Source organism: Protopterus annectens, chromosome 13.part0, assembly GCF_019279795.1.
Source record: "Protopterus annectens isolate FY-2018-M chromosome 13.part0, PAN1.0, whole genome shotgun sequence".
Taxonomy (NCBI): Eukaryota; Metazoa; Chordata; order Ceratodontiformes; family Protopteridae; genus Protopterus; species Protopterus annectens.
The window spans coordinates 456,737,811-456,760,929 of record NC_056747.1 but is presented as its reverse complement, the minus strand read 5'-3'; the positions used below and the strand labels follow the sequence as shown (position 1 = coordinate 456,760,929).

The window sequence follows — 23,119 nt, the reverse complement described above, 5'->3', positions numbered from 1 at the left end:
TCATTACCAAAGACATTGGGGACCTCCGAACACTTGACCCGACCCAGTTAGGCTTTGTTAAGGGCAGATCATGCCTACTAAACCGGGTTGACTTCTTCAAGACAGTCACCAAGGCCATAGACAAGGGAAAGATTGTTCACACAGCCTTCCTTGACCTCGCCAAGGCTTTGGACACCATTCCCCACTCGGGCATTACAGAAAAACTCATCAGCCTGAACATAAACCCCTACATCACAAGATGGGTTGCCAACTGGCTTACAGACAGAACTCACTCGGTAAGAATAGCGGGCTCCAGGTCCGACTCTAAACCAGTCACAAGTGGTGTCCCGAAAGGCTCGGTCCTGGGACCCCCTACTGTTTGGCATATACTTCTCAGAAGTACAGGCAAACAGAGGAGTACTATGGCTAACCAAGTTCGCCAATGACTGCAAACTGGGAGCCATAATTAACTCTCCGGCTGACATGGACATCCTCCAAAAGGGCCTTACTGAGACGGACACCTGGTGTCAAAGTCATGGCCTCAAGCTAAATGCCAAAAAATGCATAGTCATCCCGTTTGGGAAAAATAAAACACCCACAAATTACCACATAGGTGGCAGCTCCCTTAATACAGAAGAGGTAATAAGAGATCCGGGGACCCAGGTAGATAGTAATCTCTCCTTTGACAATCATATTGCCAAAGTAGTTAGGAAATCCTTCTATGTGGCCCATCTAATTACTAAAGGGTTCGCATCTAGAAATAAAGAGATTATAGTGCCCCTCTACTCATCACTCATCAGACCCATCATAGAGTACAATGCCCCATTTGGGATGTACCTCACAAGACACTTCCAACAGCTGGAGAGACCACAAAAGTACCTCACCAAGAAGATTACTGACCTCAAACATATGTCCTATGCAGCCCGACTGAAAAAAACTCCAGCTGTACTCAGTGGTATATCACTTACTCAGAGATGATCTGCCTGACTTACAAAGCCATGTCCAACTCAGAATTGATGGACATGCGCCACCTAAAGAAATCCAAGTCACTGCAAGCCACGCACTCTAGTGAGCTAAACCTCGCCACAACAATAAATAGAACATGCTGGAGGGATAGATTCCTGTCACAGAGACTCCCCATGCTTTGGAACAAAATTCCAAACTACATTAGGCAGAGACCCTCACTAACACTCTTCAAGAGAAGCCTTGACAAGTGGATGGGTAACAAAATACACCCCTGGGATCACTTCTCAAAAGCCTCTGATCCAGTTAATTAATCAATGGGGCGGCGAAAGCCAACACACTCTGGCTAGGCTTATAAATGCCCTCGGGCAGATAGCCTAGTACCTACCTATGAACCTATGTAATAAACTGTGTTCCAGTGGAAAGTTTGTACTTTATTTAATAATTGCTGGCTAAAAAATTGTACATTAATGGGCTTGCATGTCTTTTAGGGAGTTACAGAGTAACAGAAATGTAGATTTAAATAGTAAATAATTATGGAAAATGCCAATAAAAATAATTGAAAATAAACAGCCAGCTCAGCTAGAACACATTTAAAACACAATAATGTATTTCTTTAAGTATACTCAAGCTCTGTATTCATACCAGTGAACACAACCATATTACAATTAAAAAAGAGAACACATCATCTTTCATCTGTTTGTAAAATCAATTACCACCTGCTAGGTTAAATGGAATGTGTTGAGAAGTCAGGCATTTAAAAGGTCAATAACTCCCTTAAGTACAACTGCAAAATGCTTAACAGTTAAATATGAAAAAATGTATTTCTTATTACCATTACATATTCTTAAAATCTCACCCTATAGATCTCTGTAGTTCCTGTTGTGTAGCAGTGCATACATTTAAATTAGCCAAATGTGGCAAACCTGTTGTGACAATTGAAAGTTAAAGTTAAAATATATTTGCTGTCAATACTGATCAGTGGTCTTTCTTTACAGTATATCTGTGCCAGCCATGCCTACTGAATATGCAAAGCTTTGCTAAATGCCAAGGAATTCTGATCCTCACTCCTGGCATGGAAATACTGTGTCCAGCATACTTCTAGCGTTATTAACTGTATATAATTTTCTGCCAACATCCTGATTAGAACATTACTGGGTGGGTAAAGGCCTGATCCAAATTAAGTGTGGCCTCTGTAATGATGGTGTCTTTCTGGACATTTTAGCTGTAATCACAAGACAGTTTGCTAAGAACTAGTACTGTGATTTTTTTCCCAACTTAGTGCTTTGGAAAGGTAGTGCTGCTGGGCCTTTTGCCTTGTATTTACAGAACTTATTCAGATCTAAAGAATATATCTATCTTTAGTTTAAGGCATTTTTCATGTTAGCCAAGATAATTATCCTGATCCAGTAAGGACACATTTTACCTGTATTTTGAAACAGTTCACTGCATTCAGTAATTTTGGGATTATTTTATTGTATTAGTGTTTCCTATCAGCTAGGTACTTTCAGTAAAGACAGAACACCTATTTAGGAGCTTAACTAACAGAAGATCTTCTGGGAAGTTTCATTCTGCAAGCATGACACATCCTGTCACCCCTCTGAAGTAGATTGCTGTACATGACAAGTATATGTTGCCTAAGATTTCACCTGAAATCTAAACCAGACAGAAAGAATTGTGACCCTTCTGCATTTCCACTTGAGGCTCCTCTTATAGCCTTTGACAGGAAAAACAGGTCAGGCACTGACTTGATGGACATATAACTTATCTTAATGACTTTTGATAATGACAGACTAGGTGGGATAGCTGTTAAAGAGTTTTGCCATTTGCTGGTGAGACTGGTTCTGCAAACTAATACTGTAGACTTTACATAACCTACTGATTAAGATTTCCCTCAAAGATCTACCTTTAGCATAATGTCTTTTATGAATGGTATTTAGGAGTTTTTGACAATTCCTTCAATGCACTTACTGTAGAACAGCAGCTGAGTTTGCATTATTCCTTGTCACTTTAACACATGATCATTTTCATGTATAGTTTACTCTTTCATCATATACTTAAAGCAGCCAAGTACTGCAGAAGTGTCATGTCAAAATAAGCAAAACTATGCAAAACAACAGTGGTGTGCAGGTAAAATGATATGTTATTACACACAGAATTAACATATTTTACTTTCATACACATTGGCTTTCTGTGATTCCTTTTGTAGGTGGTGTTACCATCTTTTGATGCTTTAAGTATTCAAACATTTGCTTACTGAGGGGCTAGACAACTGGTAGCAGACGGGTTAAATCAATAGTTTTCAGATAAAAAGTGCAGGTGCTTGCTATTTGAAATGGCGGGAAGGATAAGAACACAAAGTCAGACAATGGTATGGGATATTAGGGGAATTGATTATGATGATGTGGAAGAAGGGGTTATAGCTAAGTTAGAGGACTGGAAAAAAATGAAGGAGTAAATAAGCTATGGGAATTTATAAGAGATGCAGTACATTTGGCCTGTAGACACAGGTTTGAGAAAGAGACAGGTGAGAGAGATGAAGGCGCATATGACTACACAAGAAGGTGGGGCTACCAATTAAAGCAGAAGACAGACCGTACAAAATATTTTGGAGAAGGGTGGGGTGGCACAGTACAAAGATGCAAGCAGAAAGGCAGGAAAGGAAGGGAAGGCAGCAAACGTACAAGCTGAAAGAGAGTTGGCAGAAGGAGTCATGGGGGGGGGGGGGACAAAGGATTTTTGAGGAATGAGGCAGAAAGAATTAAAGGATGGGCAGTCCTTGGCCAAGCTGACCAAAGATGGGAAAGATATCAAAAGATCAAAGGTATTGATGGAATATTTTGTTTCAGTCTTTTCAAAGCAAATCAAGAATTAGGGTGCCATGCTGAGAGGAAGAGAGAGCAGACAGCAAGGAATAGACATGAGAACAGCTAAGGGTGAACTGGTTTCTGTAAGGGAAAATGAAGTGCAGGGATTATATGGACTAACTACCAAGGGACTCTGGAATATGAATAGTGTGCTAGCAGATCCTCTGACAGTGATTTTCATTAGATCATTGCCCATTGCAGAACTGCCCGAGGACTGGAACACAGCAAGTGCAGCACCCTTGTCCACATAGAGGAGCTGGAAGCATCCATGAAACTACATACTTGTTTGCCTAGCAGCAGTATGTGAAAGTTGTGGAAATAATGGCAAATTATGTTCCAGTCACAATCTCCAGAATAACAACCAACATGAATTCACTGCCAGAAAAAGCTGTTGAACTTAATCCAGCTTTATGATTGGATTAAAGGGGATCTTGACAGGGGAGTACTGGTACGCATGGTTTGTCTGACTTCAGCAGTATTTTATTTATTTATTTTATTTATTTTACATTTTTTTACCAGGCTAGTCCAACTAAATACATTTCCATTTTCAGCAGAGGCCCGGGGAGAAAAGCTCCACATAGAAACAAACACAGAGAAATTATCTACAAATGCAAAGAAAGGAGGTAGAAATACCAAGCAAAAACATGATTCTAAACTACATTACACTAATCATGCATATATACTAGGTAGGACATCACCCTAATTTCTATTTCAGAGTACAAGATAGAAGTGTTCTGTTATAGTAAAACATCTGTGGAAATATACAGTACATTCAGCAATTAATTACACATCCAAAGTTTTTTAATAATTTGTAACAGTTACTACTTGCAAAGGTGCTTTTGAAACAAGCTTCCCAAGGGGAATTAGTAGAGAATAATGAAAGAAGGTAGTATAAAAGAATAATTAGTGGAATCACAAGATTAGTCAGGATTGATGCATGGGCATAACCAGTGTGTTTTAAGATGTTTTTTAAGCTTTTGTTTAAAGAGGAAGGGGGAGGGAATAGAAGTTAGAGCAGTAGGTAGAAGATTCCAATATTTACCTATGGTATTGGAGAATAGTGGTGCTGCGGTAGTGTTGTCGCCTCACAGTAAGACGCTGTCCGGTTCGATTCTCAGCTAGAGCGTCTTCTGCGTGGAGACATGCGTGAATGGCAGTACCTTCGTTGAAGGTTGTGCGTCAGGCCTGGCAAGCCGGTACGTAAAAATCAACTGCCAATCATTAGCGTACCGGAGTTCAGCTGTGGCGACCCCTGACCGGGAAAAGCCAAAAGACACAAACAAACATTGGAGAATAGGGAGTCACCAGCGATGTTGTTAGAATTAGCTAACCTCACAAGAAGTTTGCACGAAGAACGTAAGAATTTAGGTTAGTATAAGGGGAGATAAGGTTAGAAAGTATAAGGGTGTTATTAAGTTGATAAAATATCCCATGGACAAAGGTGAGTTGGGAAAGTGTCAGCATGTTTTTTAGTTCAAGCCAGTTTAGTTGTGTAGGTTCTGACAGTGGTGAGTTCTAAATGGGTTCCCAGTAGCAAATCTGGCAATGCTATTGTATGTGTTTGCTATTTTAGTGAGATTATTTTTCTTTAGGTTAGTGTATATGGGTTAAGTGTAAAGAAGAGTAGAAATAAGATGAGAGTGAGCAAGTGTAGTTTTGGCTGTTGGAGTTAAGAAGGTTTTAATTCTGTAGAAGGAGCTCAGTTTTTTATTTACGGTTTTAATAGTGTTATTAATGTGATTATCAAAAGTGAGGTTATTGTCGATTGTGATACCTAACAGCTTGGTGGTAGAGTCAGGGGATATATGTGTGCCATTATTGGATATGATAGAGAATTCTATTGGGGGGACTTACTATTAGGCCTAAAAAGCAGAAGTTTGTTTTTTTTTGGCATTCAAAAGGAGGCAACGTTTCAAGAACCATGCCTCAACTGTGCTAAATACATTCTGTGTTAGTGTTTGTAGTTCAGATGTGGTTTTAGCAGAACATACGAGTACCTTTGACCCAATCCCTCATAGGCAGCTACTACAAAATGTGAAGGAGATGAAGTGGGGTCAGGACTAAGACACTGGATTACTGCATGGTTAAATGTTAGGTCAGTGGGTTGTGCTGAGAGGGAAGATGTCAGGAATTAGGAAAGTAACTAGAGGAGAACAGTAAGGTCTGCCCTGGGTTCAGCACAGTTCATTCCATTTGTTTTCATATGTCTGAGGGAACAGAGAACAAGACCATCTTTTTCATAGATGGTACCAATTTACATCAGCGAAGTCTGGTTGAAGAGTTTAGGTTGATATTTGGAAATGCTGACTAAGTGGCCTGAAAGCTATCATTTAAGTTTTGATACAGACAGACATGGTCAAAGTGGTACACCTGGACCACAGCAACTCTTGTATGATTTATTAGCTGGGGGGAAGGAGAGTGGAACAGCTGGCAACAAAAAAAAAAAAAAAAAAAGCTGTATGTTTGTTAATCTCACTTGCACTGAACAACAAAAGCCGAATGATGGTGACAGCACAGAACAGAATGCTGGGAATATCCTCAGAGGGAAAAATTAAAGAGCGGTTTGGCTACTGAGACACCACAGGTCGTCGGCACCCATGATGTGCAAGCTGTATGCTGGTTAATCAGAATCATTCTGACTGAGAATTCAGTACAGTGGGGGTCGGGGAATTTCTAAATATGTTGATGAGGGTGTTTGGTTTCTTTTTGTTGTTTGATGAACTAAATAGTTTACCATATTGGTTTCATCAATCTGGTTCATTGTTCATATTAACTAGATCCACATGCCCCACGTCTGATCTGAAATAAAGCAAAAATATAGCTATGCAAAAAACAAGTATGGCACAGCATTTGTTTTTTTTTTTTTAATCTTGACAAAATGATCATGACTGTGGTTACTCTTTCAGAACCCTCCATCAGATGTTTAGTTCATTTTTTATTTATAGAGTGAACTGTTTAGCAGAATCAGCAGTGCTACAAATATATGCTGGGCTGATTCATGCACTATCCAGGGTAAAGGGTTGCTATACTTTGAGGGTTGCATTCTGGAAAATGGTGAATTTTGGACTACAGGTTTGTGTGCAGTTCTAAAAATCCTGACTGCATCACTGGTAATAAGTATAAATTTTATTTATTTATTTATTTATTTATTTAAATGTTTTGCTAAGGGGTATATTTCTAGTACCTATATGTTAAAATACTATAGATCAAAAGGAGAGTCAATCTTCTACAGTGATCGTTAGCCTTGAGTTAGAAAAAAATAGTTATCATAAAATAGAAATGATTTTTATCCCAGTACTACTCCTAATTACTTCACTCTCTGTACTCCTCATTTCTTAGTATATTATCTGTTAATGTCAGAAGAATATCATTCTGTTGTTTAGAGGCACTGTTTTTTACACTTCCCAAGGTACATCTTAGAGTGTATTTTATTTATTTATTTATTTAACCGGTCCAACTGGACACAGGTCCATTTTCAGCGGAGGTCAGGGGAGAAAAGCTCCACAGTAAGTAAAATTTTACATAATATGTTAAAATACAGTATGCAGAGAATTTTCAAACAGTATGTTAAAATACAGTATACAGCAGAAGACATAACAAGACCTATATATACAGGAAAAAATAGTTATACGTGGTTAATAACAGAATAAGTATACAAATTCAATCGGCATTAGGAGTAGACCTAGACTGTAGTATATATTACAGTAGTTATATTAGGACGTAAGGTATCTAAGTGGAATAATTTGAGGACTTATGTAATACATGGGCATAGCCACTTATTCTTTAAGTGTGTTCTAAGTGAGTTTCTAAAGTGAGAAAAGATAGGGGCAGAAATCAGAGCAGGTGGGAGATTATTCCAGGTTCTAGCTATGGAGTGGGAGAACAGTGCTTTTCCTGCATTTTTGTTCACCCTAGAGATAGGACGATTTGTATTATAGTGGCTGAGAAGTTGGCCTAGTACAGGGTTTTTTTCTGGATGTGTTGCCACATTGTAGGCAATGACTAATTGGTGATAGGTTAGTAGCTGGGGAAGTTCCAGCCATTGCAGTTCCCTTAGAGTCTGGCAGTGGTGGGTTCTAAAGGTGGAGTTGTTTGCAAACTTGGCGATTTTATTATAACATGATTTGAGGCTGGCAAGGTCAAGTTTTCTAAGCTGGGTAAGTATTGGAGCCGCATACATTAGGGTAGACAAGAGGTGAGTTTGGGCTAGGGTAATCCATGCTTGTTTCGAGTTGCTTAATATTCCATCATAAACTGAATGGGGTATTTCAGAGTTTCTCTCCCTGGCGTATTTGCTAAAGCTGTCACTACTATTGATCGAGTGATGCCAGTTCTAATATACAGTCTGTGGTGCTGTAGATACCAAAGGGGCTAATGGGTTAATTCTTCCAGACCATTTTATTAGTATTATTATTCTGTTTTTGTGCACCGGTTTATTTATTTGAAATGTGTCTGCCAGTTACTCTTAGTAAACCCATGGACCATTTTTCAGGAGAGACATGGGATTAAATTCCTTACATAGAACAACGCTAAATACAAACATGTATGCAAAAAGCAAAACAGTTTTCAAGAGGAGGTCATTAAAAAGCAATTGTATAGATAATAAACATTAAAAACTTAGGCCATTGCACACTATCTTAGAGGGCCCATAAATAGCATGAAATATTTAACACAGTACTTTGAGTTTCATGGGTAGGTAGTCTATTGGCTGGCAGTTTTTACACACTTTGAGGTAAACTGATAAAAGAGGTTTGATTGTGTGAGTGGAATTCAGTTCTCTGGGCAAGAAATTCTACAAGGTCGGTATGGCACATGAGAATCTTTAGTCCCCATCTTTACAAGCAACAAGGTAGGGGGATACAAAGAAGAGAGGCATTGGAAATAGGACCTGGGAGGTGGAGGTAAACAACACTTAAACCTTTCCCCTGACAGTCGATCAAACACAGCCAGTAACATTTACAGTAGCATATTTTTAAACTTTAAGAGGCATAAGTACTGCAGCAAGATGAACCTAACAAGAGTTAATGAAATATGTTACTGAAAACTTTACTGTCCCTGCAAATCTTAAAACAGCACCATTACTTGGTCTGGCAGCCATTGCAGACAGACTGTAACCAAACTTCAAACTTCAGATTTCATTTCAGAAATGTAAAGATATGCCACTGTGAGTCTGCATCACAGGAGTCCCACTAAGAATGTTGATGATCAATGTGTTTAGAATTGTTTAGTGCATCCAAGTTGTTCAGTATGTTCTAAGAAAAGGTTGTTCATCTCAGTGCTAATCAAAGCAACGGCTAGAAGTGGCAGCATAAGCTAATTCAAGCCTCTAATACATGCTTTCTTTAACTTTATTTATTTTTATTTATTTTATTTTACATTTGTTTACCAGGAAAGTCCGACTGGACAAGAAGTCCATTTTCAGTAGAGGCCCGGGGAGAAAAGCTCCATATAAGAAACATCAAATAACAATAACAATACATACATATCAGTGCACACTATATAGCATGAGTACATATTAATATTGTATGAGTACATATTAATAGTGAATGTGCAAAAAAACAACAAAAAAAATAGATTAAAAACAAACAAGAATATTAAATGTAAAATAGAGAAAAATATTTGCATCTTATAATTAAGTGTAGGCCATTAGCAATGCTGTCTTTAACTTTATAATTAATATACCATTAGCAATGTTCTCTTTAACTTAATATTTAATATATACCATTAGAAATGCTGTCTTTGACGTAATATTTAATATATACTGTTAGCAATGCTGTCTTTAACTTTTATTTAATTTATACCATTAGTGATGCTGTCTTTAACATAATATTTAATATATACCGTTAGCAATGCTGTCTTTAACATAATATTTAATATATACCGTTAGCAATGCTGTCTTTTAACTTTGTATTTAATATATACCATTAGCGATGCTGTCTTTAACATAATATTTAATATATACCATTAGCAATGCTGTCTTTAACTTTGTATTTAATATATACTATTAGCAATGCTGTCTTTAACTTTGTATTTAATATATACCATTGGCAATGCTGTCTTTAACTTTGTATTCAATATATACCATTAGCGATGCTGTCTTTAGTGTAATATTTAATATACACCATTAGCAATGCTGTCTTTAACTTTTTATTTAATATATACCGTTAGCAATGCTGTCTTTAACTTTATATTTAATATATACCGTTAGCAATGCTGTCTTTAACTTTGTATTTAATATATACCATTAGCGATGCTGTCTTTAACGTAATATTTAATATATACCGTTAACAATGCTGTCTTTAACTTTGTATTTAATATATACCATTAGCGATGCTGTCTTTAACGTAATATTTAATATATATACCATTAACGATGCTGTCTTTAACGTAATATGTAATATATACCATTACCAATGCTGTCTTTAACTTTGTATTTAATATATACCATTAGCAATGCTGCCTTTAATGTAATATTTAATATATACTGTTAGCAATGCTGTCTTTAACTTTATATTTAATATATACCGTTAGCAATGCTGTCTTTAACTTTGTATTTAATATATACTGGTAGCGATGCTGTCTTTAACGTAATATTTAATATATACTGTTAGCAATGCTGTCTTTAACTTTGTATTTAATATATACCATTAGCGATGCTGCCTTTAAAGTAATATTTAATATATACCACTAGCAATGCTGTCTTTAACTTTGTATTTAATATATACCATTAGCAATGCTGCCTTTAACGTAATATTTAATATATACCGTTAGCAATGCTGTCTTTAACTTTATATTTAATATATACCGTTAGCGATGCTGCCTTTAACTTTATATTTAATATATACCACTAGCAATGCTGTCTTTAATTTTGTATTTAATATATACTGTTAGCAATGCTGTCTTTAACTTTGTATTTAATATATACCTTTAGCGATGCTGTCTTTAACTTTATATTTAATATATACCGTTAGCGATGCTGTCTTTAACTTTATATTTAATATATACCAGTAGCGGTGCTGTCTTTAACGTAATATTTAATATATACCGTTAGCAATGCTGTCTTTAACTTTGTATTTAATATATACCATTAGCGATGCTGCCTTTAACGTAATATTTGATATATACCACTAGTAATGCTGTCTTTAACTTTGTATTTAATATATACCATTAGCGATGCTGCCTTTAACGTAATATTTAATATATACCACTAGCAATGCTGTCTTTAACTTTGTATTTAATATATACCATTAGCAATGCTGCCTTTAACGTAATATTTAATATATACCGTTAGCAATGCTGTCTTTAACTTTATATTTAATATATACTGTTAGCAATGCTGTCTTTAACGTAATATTTAATATATACCACTAGCAATGCTGTCTTTAACTTTGTATTTAATATATACCGTTAGCAACGCTGCTGCTTCTTCCACATAGGTTTCTTCATTAGTGGGCTGCTCAGAAGCTGTAATATGGACTGTATCAGGATTTCACTTGTGCTTTGCAGAATTGCTACATTGTGTCTGACAAGACCCATTACAGGCTGTTCTTCTTAGCATCATTGCTACCCACAAATGCCACTTTGTCACCCGCATTCTATTCAGATGTTATTCTCTCATGTGTCACCAAATTTAAATGTCAGAACACATTCTTTTACCAGTGGCTACTGGTGGAAATGACAAGTTGCTTATTCTTCATGTATTTATAAGCTTTATTCTGGTAGCTGTGCCACCATAAGTAAGCATATTTCACAGTTGTGACATTGATGCTGTTCTCGCATTATCCAACCTGGGAAGTGAAACCTGAGTCAATTCTGGTTCACCTGCTTGGCTTTATAGCTGTGCAGACTCTTCAATGACTTTTCTTTGATGTAAAAAAGAGAACATTTATTGCTAATTATTTCCTTATTCTTTGTTTTAATATATTTTGTTATCTGTTTTCCAGAGTATGTATTCATTTTAGTTTAGCACATTGTACCATCCTAGATACAGGGATTGCCAGTGCCAGAAATTTCCCATTCAGTGATTTAGGCATACTTTTTTTTCAGATGCCAGTGTGACTAGTGCTCCTAGTGTGTGTGTGTGTATGTGTGTGTGTGTGTGTGTATATATATATATATATATATATATATATATATATATATATATATATATATATATATAGAGAGAGAGAGAGAGAGAACATATCCAAAGATGAACTTTATTTTTTAAACCTAAATGGTGGTCCAGGACTGAGCTGTGGATGGAATAGGGATCAGAAGACACTGTAAAGAGGAGCCAGCTGTGTGGCACAGAGGGATGACACTTTGACTTCAACCCAGACAATACTGGATGGAGTAGTCAGTCTCCTGGGAGATGGAGCAGCTGCATGGGGACAGTGGCGTGGGTAGTGAACTGATGCGCTTATCATGGGGGATGGTGCTTGCCCCACTGAGCTGAAGACTAAGAGACTGCACCGTAAAAACTTGGGCCAAGACATATCCAAGGCTTGCCAAACAGTGCATTGCATTGTATCTGGAATGATATATGTAGAAACACACATGGTTGGAGGGGTCCAGCACTACAGTTATCCACTCCCACAGAGCAGAGCTGCTATGTGGTAAGGATGGATAGGAACAAAACAGCAAGAAAAAAGACCTGATGACACTCTGAATGAGGGTCTTTTCCAGAACTCAGGAGTAACAGGAAATGTGATTGTTGGTGGGCTCTAAGAAGAGAGAAATAATGTGAAAAAAACAAACATTAAGAGGAAAACAGTTTGCACTGCTTATGTATGCATGAATTATGGATAAGGGGGTTCATCTTTAACTGCAGAATTCTGTTTAGTGTACATGGTGATGTATAGATGAAAATTTAAAGAAAAGACAGATATGCTCTTTTGTCAGACTATAAGTCAGTGGTTTGGGGAAGTTGATTGGTATTTAGTATGTCAAAAGTAAAAACGACAAAACATTTTACAGCAGAACTGAACTTTTTTAAGTAACACAAGTATTCTTGTTTCATTGTCCCTGGAATTGTTTAACTTGATTAACTGAACTCTGACAAAATATACTATGTTCATCAGCAGAAAGAGATTTTGAAATTTTTTAAATGATTAAAAAGAGTCTGAACAAGTTTGAATATGGTTCTCCTCTATGGACAGAAACCAGCTGTTAATGGCAAAAGAGCATATATGTGGCAGAATAAAAAAAGTTAGTTGTTATTAAAACAGGCCACTTTATAGGGTATTTAGGGTCATACACATTCTTCTTTTCATTGCACTGAGCAACAGTGTTTTGCTGAAAGAAAGTGTTATGTGTACTACTTCATGAGAGTTCCTGAAAGCTTTGAGTTTAAGAACCTGAAGACAGCAGGAAAGTCTGCAGTTCACTTTACACTGGGGTGGTCACGTCTTGAGCTGTCTGGTTGCTATGAGAAACCAGACATTATGTAAGTGCAGGACTGAACTTGAACTTCTGGGACTCAGAAAATGAAACAATAGGCCAGCATAATCAATGCGGCTTTCCCCTCTTCTTTTTTCTTCATAGCATGTCTGGCCCTTAGCTGCAGCCAGACAGCTGCTTGCAATATCGATTTTTTGGGGTACTGATCAAAATTCAGCAGGAGTGCGTATTTTTTCTTGGCATGTATTTAAACTTTTTTATGTCTTCCTTAATAAATTTCAAAAGGGTAAAATGATCAAAGGCAGGGCTGAGTTTTAGTCTTTAATGTGGTACTGAATCTTCATATGCATGCATGTTCAGGAACGTCTGTGTTATCTTACCCAGCTGAAAGCAAGACCCTATGCTAATAGATCTCTTAAAAAGCAGAGAAAGGTCTGAAAGATGTTGAATGAAATATTAAAGAAACTGCATTTTTTTAAGTTAATTCTTTGGCCTGTAGCACTGTGTGCTTTTGCTGTGTGATATGTTTCTTAAGTAATACTGTAGTTTTGACCTGGTGTGGATTCCAGCATAAGCTGAGGGATGTCAGAAGTGAAGGAGAGCATTCAGGTTAAGGCATGCTGAGGACAGATACTGGTCTGAGTGGTGAGGATTTAGTCTGTTAGTGTTGTTGCAGCACTTCTTAGGATCTGTGCAGTTTCTTTCCAGTCCCTGAATATAATGCCATCAAGGACTCTATCTTGTACATAAGAGGGCTTTGCTTTGGCTGTGGCAAGTAACTCTTATCCTGTTTCTTTTCTTGCAACGCAACAAAGCAAAGCCTAAATTGTATCTTTGCTCCATAACCCGGTAGTCAGTCCCCTGCACCATATGCTTTCTTCCATACCTAGACTCAGGCACAAGCACTTAAATTAATACTGATGTGACAGCGTAACATTTTTAGTTCTGTCAAGTTGTGTTCAACGTATCAGACAGGATGCTTTTGTAATACACTTTAACTAGGTTTACGTAACACTTCTTTATTTAAGTGACAAGTCCCAAGTTTCTACAGACACCACATCATATGAAACATATCCTTTTGGTTAGTGTTTTATGTAGCTCTGGCAAAAAAAAAAAAATGAATTCATTGATTTGTAAAAATGGGTTGAAACTTTATATGAGGTTGACAGTTGAACTGCCTAATTTTGGGTTAATTGTTGATATTAAAACAGAGAAAGCATTTGAATGTTCTATGATACAGTTTGTGGGATTTTTAACATGTTATTTATTTATTTTATTTTTATTTATTTTACATTTGTTTACTGGGGAGGTCCGACTGGACAGAGCTGTCCGTTTTCAGCAGAGGCCCGGGAAGAAAAGCTCCAGAACAATTGCTGACATACTATACATAAGATATTTACACATTCAGTTATAAAACTATAGCAGACGATAACATATGATTGCATAAGATATTTACATAAGCATAGTGGTTTAGACATACGATTAAAAGTATAGCAGGTAGTAACATTTGACATACAGTATGTTTAGTAGAGAATATCTTGAAGATGTACTGAAGATAAGAAAGGAAAAACTGAAAAAGGAAGAGAAATATAGACAAGTTCATGTGAGGTGCAGTGACATTTTAAGGGAAAGCTTTTCAACTTAGTCTAGGGAAAAGTTAGTGGGTATAGATGGGACAGTGGGGAGTAGGTGACAGTGAGTTGGTAAGTAACATGTGATAATATATAGTGCATCTGTGGGAGGTTTAAAGAGGTTGGATCGTGGGTAGGGGAAAGGAGTTAGGATATGTTGTTACATGTGTATGTTTAATTTTGGTTTTAAAAAAGCACCAGTTCCTTTTACAAAGCCAGTACAGGAACACTTGCTTGGTCTGAGTTCCTTGTTGAAGAATGGAGAGCCAGTGGAAGTACCTGCTTCAAGGAGGAATGAGGTATCTGTGGGCTTAAGTCAGTCACAGTGGTAGTGCTAATCAATTCCCACTGCGTGCCCAACCCCAGTGGTAGCAGTAATCATGCTTGAAGAGAAAAGTTAAGGCCAAGATAGTAACTCCTAGCATTTGACTCTCTCAACGAGTAGATCTTTAAGGCTATATCACCAAGAGGTGAGCAAACATGACCATGCCAGAAACTTGATTAGGTGTAAGAGCAGGAAGCAAAAAAAAAAGGGGGGCTTATACTGTTTGCCACACATAATTTCCTTTGATAAGAACGATATAATACTGTATGACTCAAAAGTTGCAGCACTTTTCTAATTGGGTTCCAATTGCAGTTACATATGCTAGGTGACACTATCAGGAAATGTATTGCCATATGCTGATTGCTGCCAGTTTGATATATCTCTTTAAAATAGGCTTTGCAGTTTGTACTGCATATTAGACTTTAACTAGATGACACAGGACATCATCTGAAATACTTCTTCAGCAGTACTGCAATAGAAGAATACCCCCATAGTACAGCACCTAAATAAAAGATGACCTGCTTCTGCCATGTTCTCACTAGCTGTTTATTATGCTTTGCTTGACTGGACATAGTGCTTCTAGCTTTCATAGTGTCTTCTTTCTCCTCTATCTCTCTCTCTGTCTCACTCTCTCTCAAACTCACTCACTCTCTCTCTCTCTTACCCTGTCTCATTTGGCTTTTATTCATAGCAGTTCAGTAATTTGTATCGTCAGCTGGACGTGCATACCTTACCATTTGTTAACTGGCTAAATAGGCTTGTCCTTACACCCTTTTTTAGCCATGAATCGAGACTAAAGATCAAGTGGAAATGTAGTACATGTGGACAGTTTAATGTAACCTCCAGATTACCCAAATTTTCTTCTCAAGTACATCACTCTTTAAGACTGTCAAAGAACTCCAGTGATTTTGTGAGATATTACTACTTTAACTCACAGGGAGGTAGAAGGCAACATAGCAGTTTGGACTCTCATCTTCAAGCCATAAATACCGACCATTAAACTCCTCATTAGCATTTTTCATTTTATAGATTATCTTATATGCCATCCTTCTTTGCAACAAACAACTTAAAAATTACATTTTATTAATTATATTCTCATTTGTTATCCAGGATATTCCTCTGAGCCAGGTGCCCATTTACAGAGGAGACCCAAGGAAAACCATCAAAGAAATGTGCACAGAAAACTACTGTAGAAATATAGACTGCTTATGTGCAGATTATACAGAAGCTTTAAGGGTATATCAAGTCAAATAGATGCAGCAAAAAAAAATGCATCTGAAGTCATGCACTGATTGAGTCTTGTGTGTTTTTCATCTGTCAGAATGTTTTTGTATTTTTAATGTGACTATTAATTCTTATATTCTGTTCTGAAGAAGACTGGGGCGTAAAGTAGTTGCTTGCATGAACATCATCTTTTTGTGTGTTACTTGTGTTTAATATTTTTTTAATGTGAATGCATTTTTTTGTCTTTTACCTGTAACACCACTGGAGTCAATCACTCCCCTTTTTTGTTTTAATATTCAGGACATATCTCATAGAAACAAGAACAATTATTTTGGGAGTGGGCACCAGCTGAAAGCTTGGTGTGAAATGTCTGCCTACACCACTGAGTATAAGTAAGAGGCATTCTTTTTCCTTAGCTGTCTGCTGTTTTTGTTAACACCTTCTATGCATTTTCTCTGCATTTTTTCTTCACTCCTGTTATTTTTCATTTTTTTACTTACTTTTTATCATTTGCTTTGCAGATTGGAACATAAACTGCATATTTATGATAAGAATGCATACTTAACATTCCAGCCAGTCCAATACTATCAGTTATACAAAGCCTTGGACAGAGCTAATTAAATGTGATACAGCTTTCTTTTTTGATGGTCCCAGCTTATTTGTCAGTGACCACCACTGCCTTGCTTTTAATAAAGTTCACTAGGTTCTTGCAACAATACATGCAAATCTGTTACTGAGCTCCTTAAATTTCAAACTACTTCATAGGTGCAGTGCTGTCCTAATTTGTAAGCCATCCCTTGACCTAACCGTAGTGGGAAGGGCATTATCTTAAGATTGCTGTTGCATCTGGAATAAACAATTCAACGTACAAGGATTGCACATGGTTCTGCTGACTCTACAAAGTTTGTAGAGTACTTGTTTGAACCTTTGAGTCCCATCAGTAAACCATTTTTTCAAGGATAGCAGTTATCTGTTTGCAATCCAATTTACCAACAACTAAACTAAAGGTAAAAGGTCCTGCTCTGAATTGCATTCCTAGAGCCTTTAGTTTCAGTAAAAGTCATATATATATATATATATATATATATATATATTGTGCATTGCTATATTTCAAATTTTCTTTGTTTCTTTATCCATCCCTGTTAATTATATATTTAATTATAATGTATCTTGCAACTTTATGTGTACATATTAATTGTTAAAGCTTTGTGTACTTAATTTGCATTGTATTTTGTGTTACATTTTTTGTTCTGTTACCACTTAATACACTGCATTTCAGTGGGTTTCTTCTTTTTCTGTCATATGACTTAGTTTGTAGCTATACCAGTCTACCCTCCCACTTAACAAATAAATAAATACTCCCATGTGAACAAAGAATACAAAACAAATTAAGCCACTTAATATCTTCTTTCTTACATCTTCTAAACAACAGCTACATGTTTGTACAGAATGCAGCCTCTGAACATATTCCATATTCCCACACCTTACTCTTTTCTTAACAGTTTAGCTCAGTTGGTTTCATTCTGACTAATCTCATTTGTTTGTAAATTCTTCTTCTTCTTCTTCTTTCGGCTGCTCCCATTAGGGGTCGCCACAGCAGATCAACTGTTTCCATTTCTTCCTGTCCTCTGCATCTTGCTCTGTCACACCAACCACCTGCATGTCCTCTCTCACCACATCCATAAACCTTATCTTAGGCCTTCCTCTTTTCCTGTTACCTGGCAGCTTCATTCTTAACATCTTTTTCCCAATATACTCTGCTTCCCTCCTCAGCACATGTCCAAACCAACATAATCTTCCCTCTCTGGCTTTGTCTCCATACCTTCTAACCTGGGCTGACCCTCTAATATACTTATTCCTAATTCTGTCCATCCTCATCATACCCAGTGCAAATCTTAACATCTTCAACTCTGCCACATCAAGCTCTAACTCCTGCCTTTTTGTCAATGCCACTGTCTCCAACCCATATAACATAGCTGGCCTCACTACCCTCTTGTAGACCTTCCCTTTCTCTCTTACTGGTACTCGTCTGTCACAAATCACTCTTGGCACTCTTCTCCATCCACTCCATCCTGCCTGTACTCTCTTCTTCACCTCTCTTCCACACTCACCATTACTCTGAACTGTTGATCCCAAGTACTTAAACTAATCCACCTTCGCTACCTCTACTCCCTGCATCCTCACCATTCCTCTATCCTCCCTCTCATTTATACACATATATTCTGTCTTAGTCCTGCTGACCTTCATTCCTTTTCTCTCTAGAGCATATCTCCACCTCTCCAGTGTCTCCTCCACCTGTTCCCTACTCTCACTACAGATCACAATGTCATCTGCAAACATCATAGTCCACGGGGACTCCTGTCTGATCTCGTCTGACAATATCCATCACCATTGCAAATAAGAAAGGGCTCAGAGCTGATCCTTGATGTAATCCCACCTCCACCTTAAACACATCCGTCACTCCCACCACAGACCTCACCGCTGTCACACTACCCTCGTACATATCCTGTACCACTCTTACATACTTCTCTGACACTCCCGACTTCCTCATACAATACCACAACTCCTCTCTAGGCACCCTGTCATATGCATTCTTTAAATCCACAAAGACACAATGCAACTCCTTCTCACCTTCTCTGTACTTCTCCATCAACACTCTCAAAGCAAACAATGCATCTGTAGTGCTCTTTCCTGGCATGAAACCATACTGCTGATCACTAATCATCACCTCCCTTCTTAACCTAGCTTCCACTACTCTTTCCCATAACTTCATGCTGTGACTGATCAGTTTAATCCCTCTGTAGTTACTACAGCTCTGCACATCACCCTTATTTTTAAAAATCGGTACTAAACACTTTTTCTCCATTCCTCAGGCATCCTCTCACTTTCCAAGATTTCATTAAACAATCTAGTTAAAAACTCCACTGCCATTTCACCTAAACACCTCCATGCTTCCACAGGTATGTCATCTGGACCAACAGCCTTTCCGTTCTTCATCCTCTTCATAGCTATCCTTACTTCCTCCTTGCTAATCCACTGCACTTCATGATTCACTATCCGCACATCATCCAACCTTCTCTCCCTCTCATTCTCTTCATTCATCAACTGCTCAAAGTACTCTTTCCATCTGCTCAACACACTCTCCTCGATTGTGAGTACGTTTCCCTCATTATCCTTTATCACCCTTACCTGCTGCATATCTTTAATAGCTCGGTCCCTCTGTCTAGCCAATCGGTACAGGTCCTTTTCTCCCTCCTTAGTGTCCAACCTTTTATACAACTCTTCATACGGCTTATCCTTAGCCTTCGCCACCTCTCTCTTTGCCATGCACCTCATCTCCTTATAATCTTGTCTACTTTCTTTATCTCTTTGACAATCCCACTTCTTCTTCGCACAACCTCTTTCTCTGTATACTCTCCTGTACTTCTTCATTCCACCACCAGATCTCCTTGTCCCCCTTCCTCTTTCCAGATGTCACACCAAGCACCTTTCTAGCCATCTCTCTTACTAGTTCTGCTGTAGTTACCTAGCAATTCGGTAACTCTTCACTGCCACCCAGTGCCTGTCTTAACTCTTCCCTGAACATCACCTCACAATTACCCTTTTTCAATTTCCACCATTTGATCCTTGGTGCTGCCCTCACACTCATCCTCCTCTTCTTGATCACCAATGTCATCCTACAAGCCACCGTCCTATGCTGTCTAACTACACTTTCCCCTGCCACCACTTTATAGTCTCCAATATCCTTCAGACTGGGACTTCTACATAAGATATAATCCAGCTGTGTGCATCTTCCTCCACTCTTGTATGTCACCATATGCTCCTCCCTCTTGTTAAAATACATGTTCATCACAGCTATGTCCATCCTTTTCGCAAAATCCACTACCATCTGACCTTCTGCATTCCTTTGCTTAACACCATACCTACCCATGACTTCCTCATCCCCTCTGTTACCTTCACCAACATGCCCATTGAAATTTGTTTCATTATATAAGTATTGTTTGTAAACTGCTCTTTTGTTACATTTGGATTGTACCTTGCTAACACTTTACTTCCAGTACTATTTTTAGAGCTGCTGTCTGGTTATTCTCATATTTCCACTGGCTATTTTTGCACACAGTTTTTATGTAGATTATCTTTTACTGGATGTTTATTTGATCATGTTGCTTCTCAATGAATCATCAAACGAATTCATGCCTACATGTTTTATTTAATTCACCCAGAGGCATTGTGAGGATAGAGTTAGTTATATTAAATAAGGAGCTGCAGGGGTAAAGATCATGTGTCTCCATGTGCAGTAAATTTGTGGGTTCAGACCCATTCAAACAGGCTTACAGGATTACAGGTTACTGAATAGTGACAAATATACTATAACCATTTCATCATCTGCATATTTTTTCTAAATATTTTGTTATCCATGTATTGCACATTAGCACAGTACTTCCAGTACTGTGGGTATAAGGTTGTTTCATGTTTGCATATCCTTATGTTTAAAACTGGTGTTCTTACAGTCTTCTGCTTTTATTTTTTTATTTTATTTGTTTATTTATTGATATATATAACGTTTAAGTGGGAACATGAGAAAATACAGAGTTGTGGAAAACCAAACTGTGAAACTTGCATCACTGAATAACATGAGCTAGCTTGTTGGAGCAGAGATCTAGAGCTCTCACTGCCACAGTGATGACCTGGCTTCAACAAGTGACTGCTGATAGATAGATAGATAGATAGATAGATAGATAGATAGATAGATAGATCGATAGATAGATAGATAATGGGTTTGGCATTAATGGTTATGGTATTTACCTCATAGACACAAGGTACAGGGTTTGATTCTGATCTCAGGTTACTGATTAGGTTAAAATGGCCTTTCAGGGCAGTCAGCTTAATGTTCACCTATGAACGTATGACAGTGCTGATCAATGATGGCTTGGCCGGGGAGGAGGATGGGGGGGGGGGGTGTTTCATTACTAGTGTGATAGCTAAGTGCTATAAGTAGTACGGTCACTAAAGCTGACCAAGGAATGTTTACTACTCTAGTCAGGTGGTTCCCACATTAGGCCTGGAAGGGCAGGGATTACAGTGTGCCTGCTGACAACTAAATGGACAGGTGCAGTCAGAAAAAAGATTGATTAGCCCCAACAACATTTATGAAAGCTGAGATTTCAACAGTAGAACCAGGAGAAGGACTGGATGCTGGGGGAGGGGAACACAGGACAAAAAAATTAAAAAAAAAAAACAGCGTAGAAACCAGAATTCTAAGTAATTTAAAAAAAACTAACGAAAAAGACTCCGTTCCCTGCTATGGTTGGTTATGTCTTCTCCACACTACCCTTATCTAAATATCCCCGCTCAGACATCTTAGTTTCTGAGGATAGGTTTATTTTATTAAAGAGGATTTCTTCAAAATACAGTTTTGACCCTGTGAGTTTCTCTTGTTATTTATTACATGCACAAGCTCAGTGGACAAAAGTGCCCCTTTTCAGGTATAGGCCAACACTATTGTCTGGTTAAGTGACTTGCTGAGAGTCACATGGTATATCACAAAAGCCTAAGGAGTCAAACCCAGAGCAAGATGGAAAGCTTATTAGCAGCTAGTAGCCTTCATAATCTGTGCTAACCTGCATGATAATGTGTGACAAATTATTTCTCTGTTGAGCAGTCTCAGACAATTTCCTCTATTCACTGGTATAAGTTAACATTGTTTTTAGATTCATTTCTGTGTTGCTAGAAATGTCCTGCTCCCCATGTATTTTATGCAGCATTAATTCAGTGTTTTATCTCTTATATGCCAAGACCTCACATACTGCACAGTTCATTTTCTTAAGTTAGTTAATATGTCTGCTGACTCCCCGCATAGATTAAATGTCTGTGGCATGCAGCTTAAAATATCACTGTTTATTTCCAAATAAAATTGATTAAATAAGTGTACAACAGCCTTTTATTAAATGTTACCATAACCAACTTTCAGCTGCTGGTCCATTTGCAGTGTTTATCAAATAATGCTTCTGGGCATGAATGAACTATTCATCCTGTTTCAGCCAAGATGAACATTGTTTACACTCCATAGTTTCTGAATTCATCAGTTACAGGCTGAGTGTGAGTTTTATAGACTGCTTAACTCTGAAATTTTTCCTGCTTTAAATGATATGCAATATTTTTTTCTTTCCAAATATGTGTATCATTTTGTTCAGTTCATTACCAAAAATAAAAATGGAATATTTTAATAGTTTTTCTAGTTCTATTGTCCCAGTATAAAATTACTATACTTTATGAGTTAACTCTATCTGTATTACTATTTTTCCTGGTAGTATCAGGAAATTAATTTCTGCGTATTTTTCTTACAATTATTAATTAGAAAAAAATTGCACCAGTCAAACTCTGATGTTTAACCCTGATATGCTGCATTACCATTCTCTCTTCTGATTTTGTTTCATTCATCCTCTGGCATCCCACAGATCATTCATTCATTTCCATTCTGTCCTTTCAATTGTTTCCAGTATCACCAATGTTTTATTCTCTACATTTTAGACTTGCCTTTTTTTTTAATTCACCTGATCATCCGTCCATCTTTGATGAACTATTTTACATTGTTTACCAGTTTTTATTTTCTGCTTATAGTCCGATTTTCCTAGATGTCTGAGTTTCCATGACAGATTCTATTGCAAAACTTTTTTGGTTTTGATTTTCTTTTTCCCACACTCACCACCCCTCGTTTCTTTTTATAATGACGTCAGTGCTGGACTCCCT

General features: G+C 37.5%; 1 protein-coding gene across 4 annotated transcripts in view; it reads left to right on the top strand.

The window, feature by feature from the left end:
• NFIC (nuclear factor I C) overlaps positions 1-23,119 on the top strand; it is a 1,851,273-nt gene that overhangs the window by 1,729,143 nt on the left and 99,011 nt on the right. For 2 of the 4 annotated variants that reach the window (XM_044054106.1, XM_044054104.1), the window contains exon 11: positions 16,670-16,761. The exons of the other annotated variants lie outside the window; for them this stretch is intronic. In XM_044054106.1, the coding sequence (XP_043910041.1) occupies positions 16,670-16,761 (92 nt within the window). The remainder of the gene's footprint in view (positions 1-16,669; positions 16,762-23,119) is intronic. 4 annotated transcript variants of the gene reach the window in all.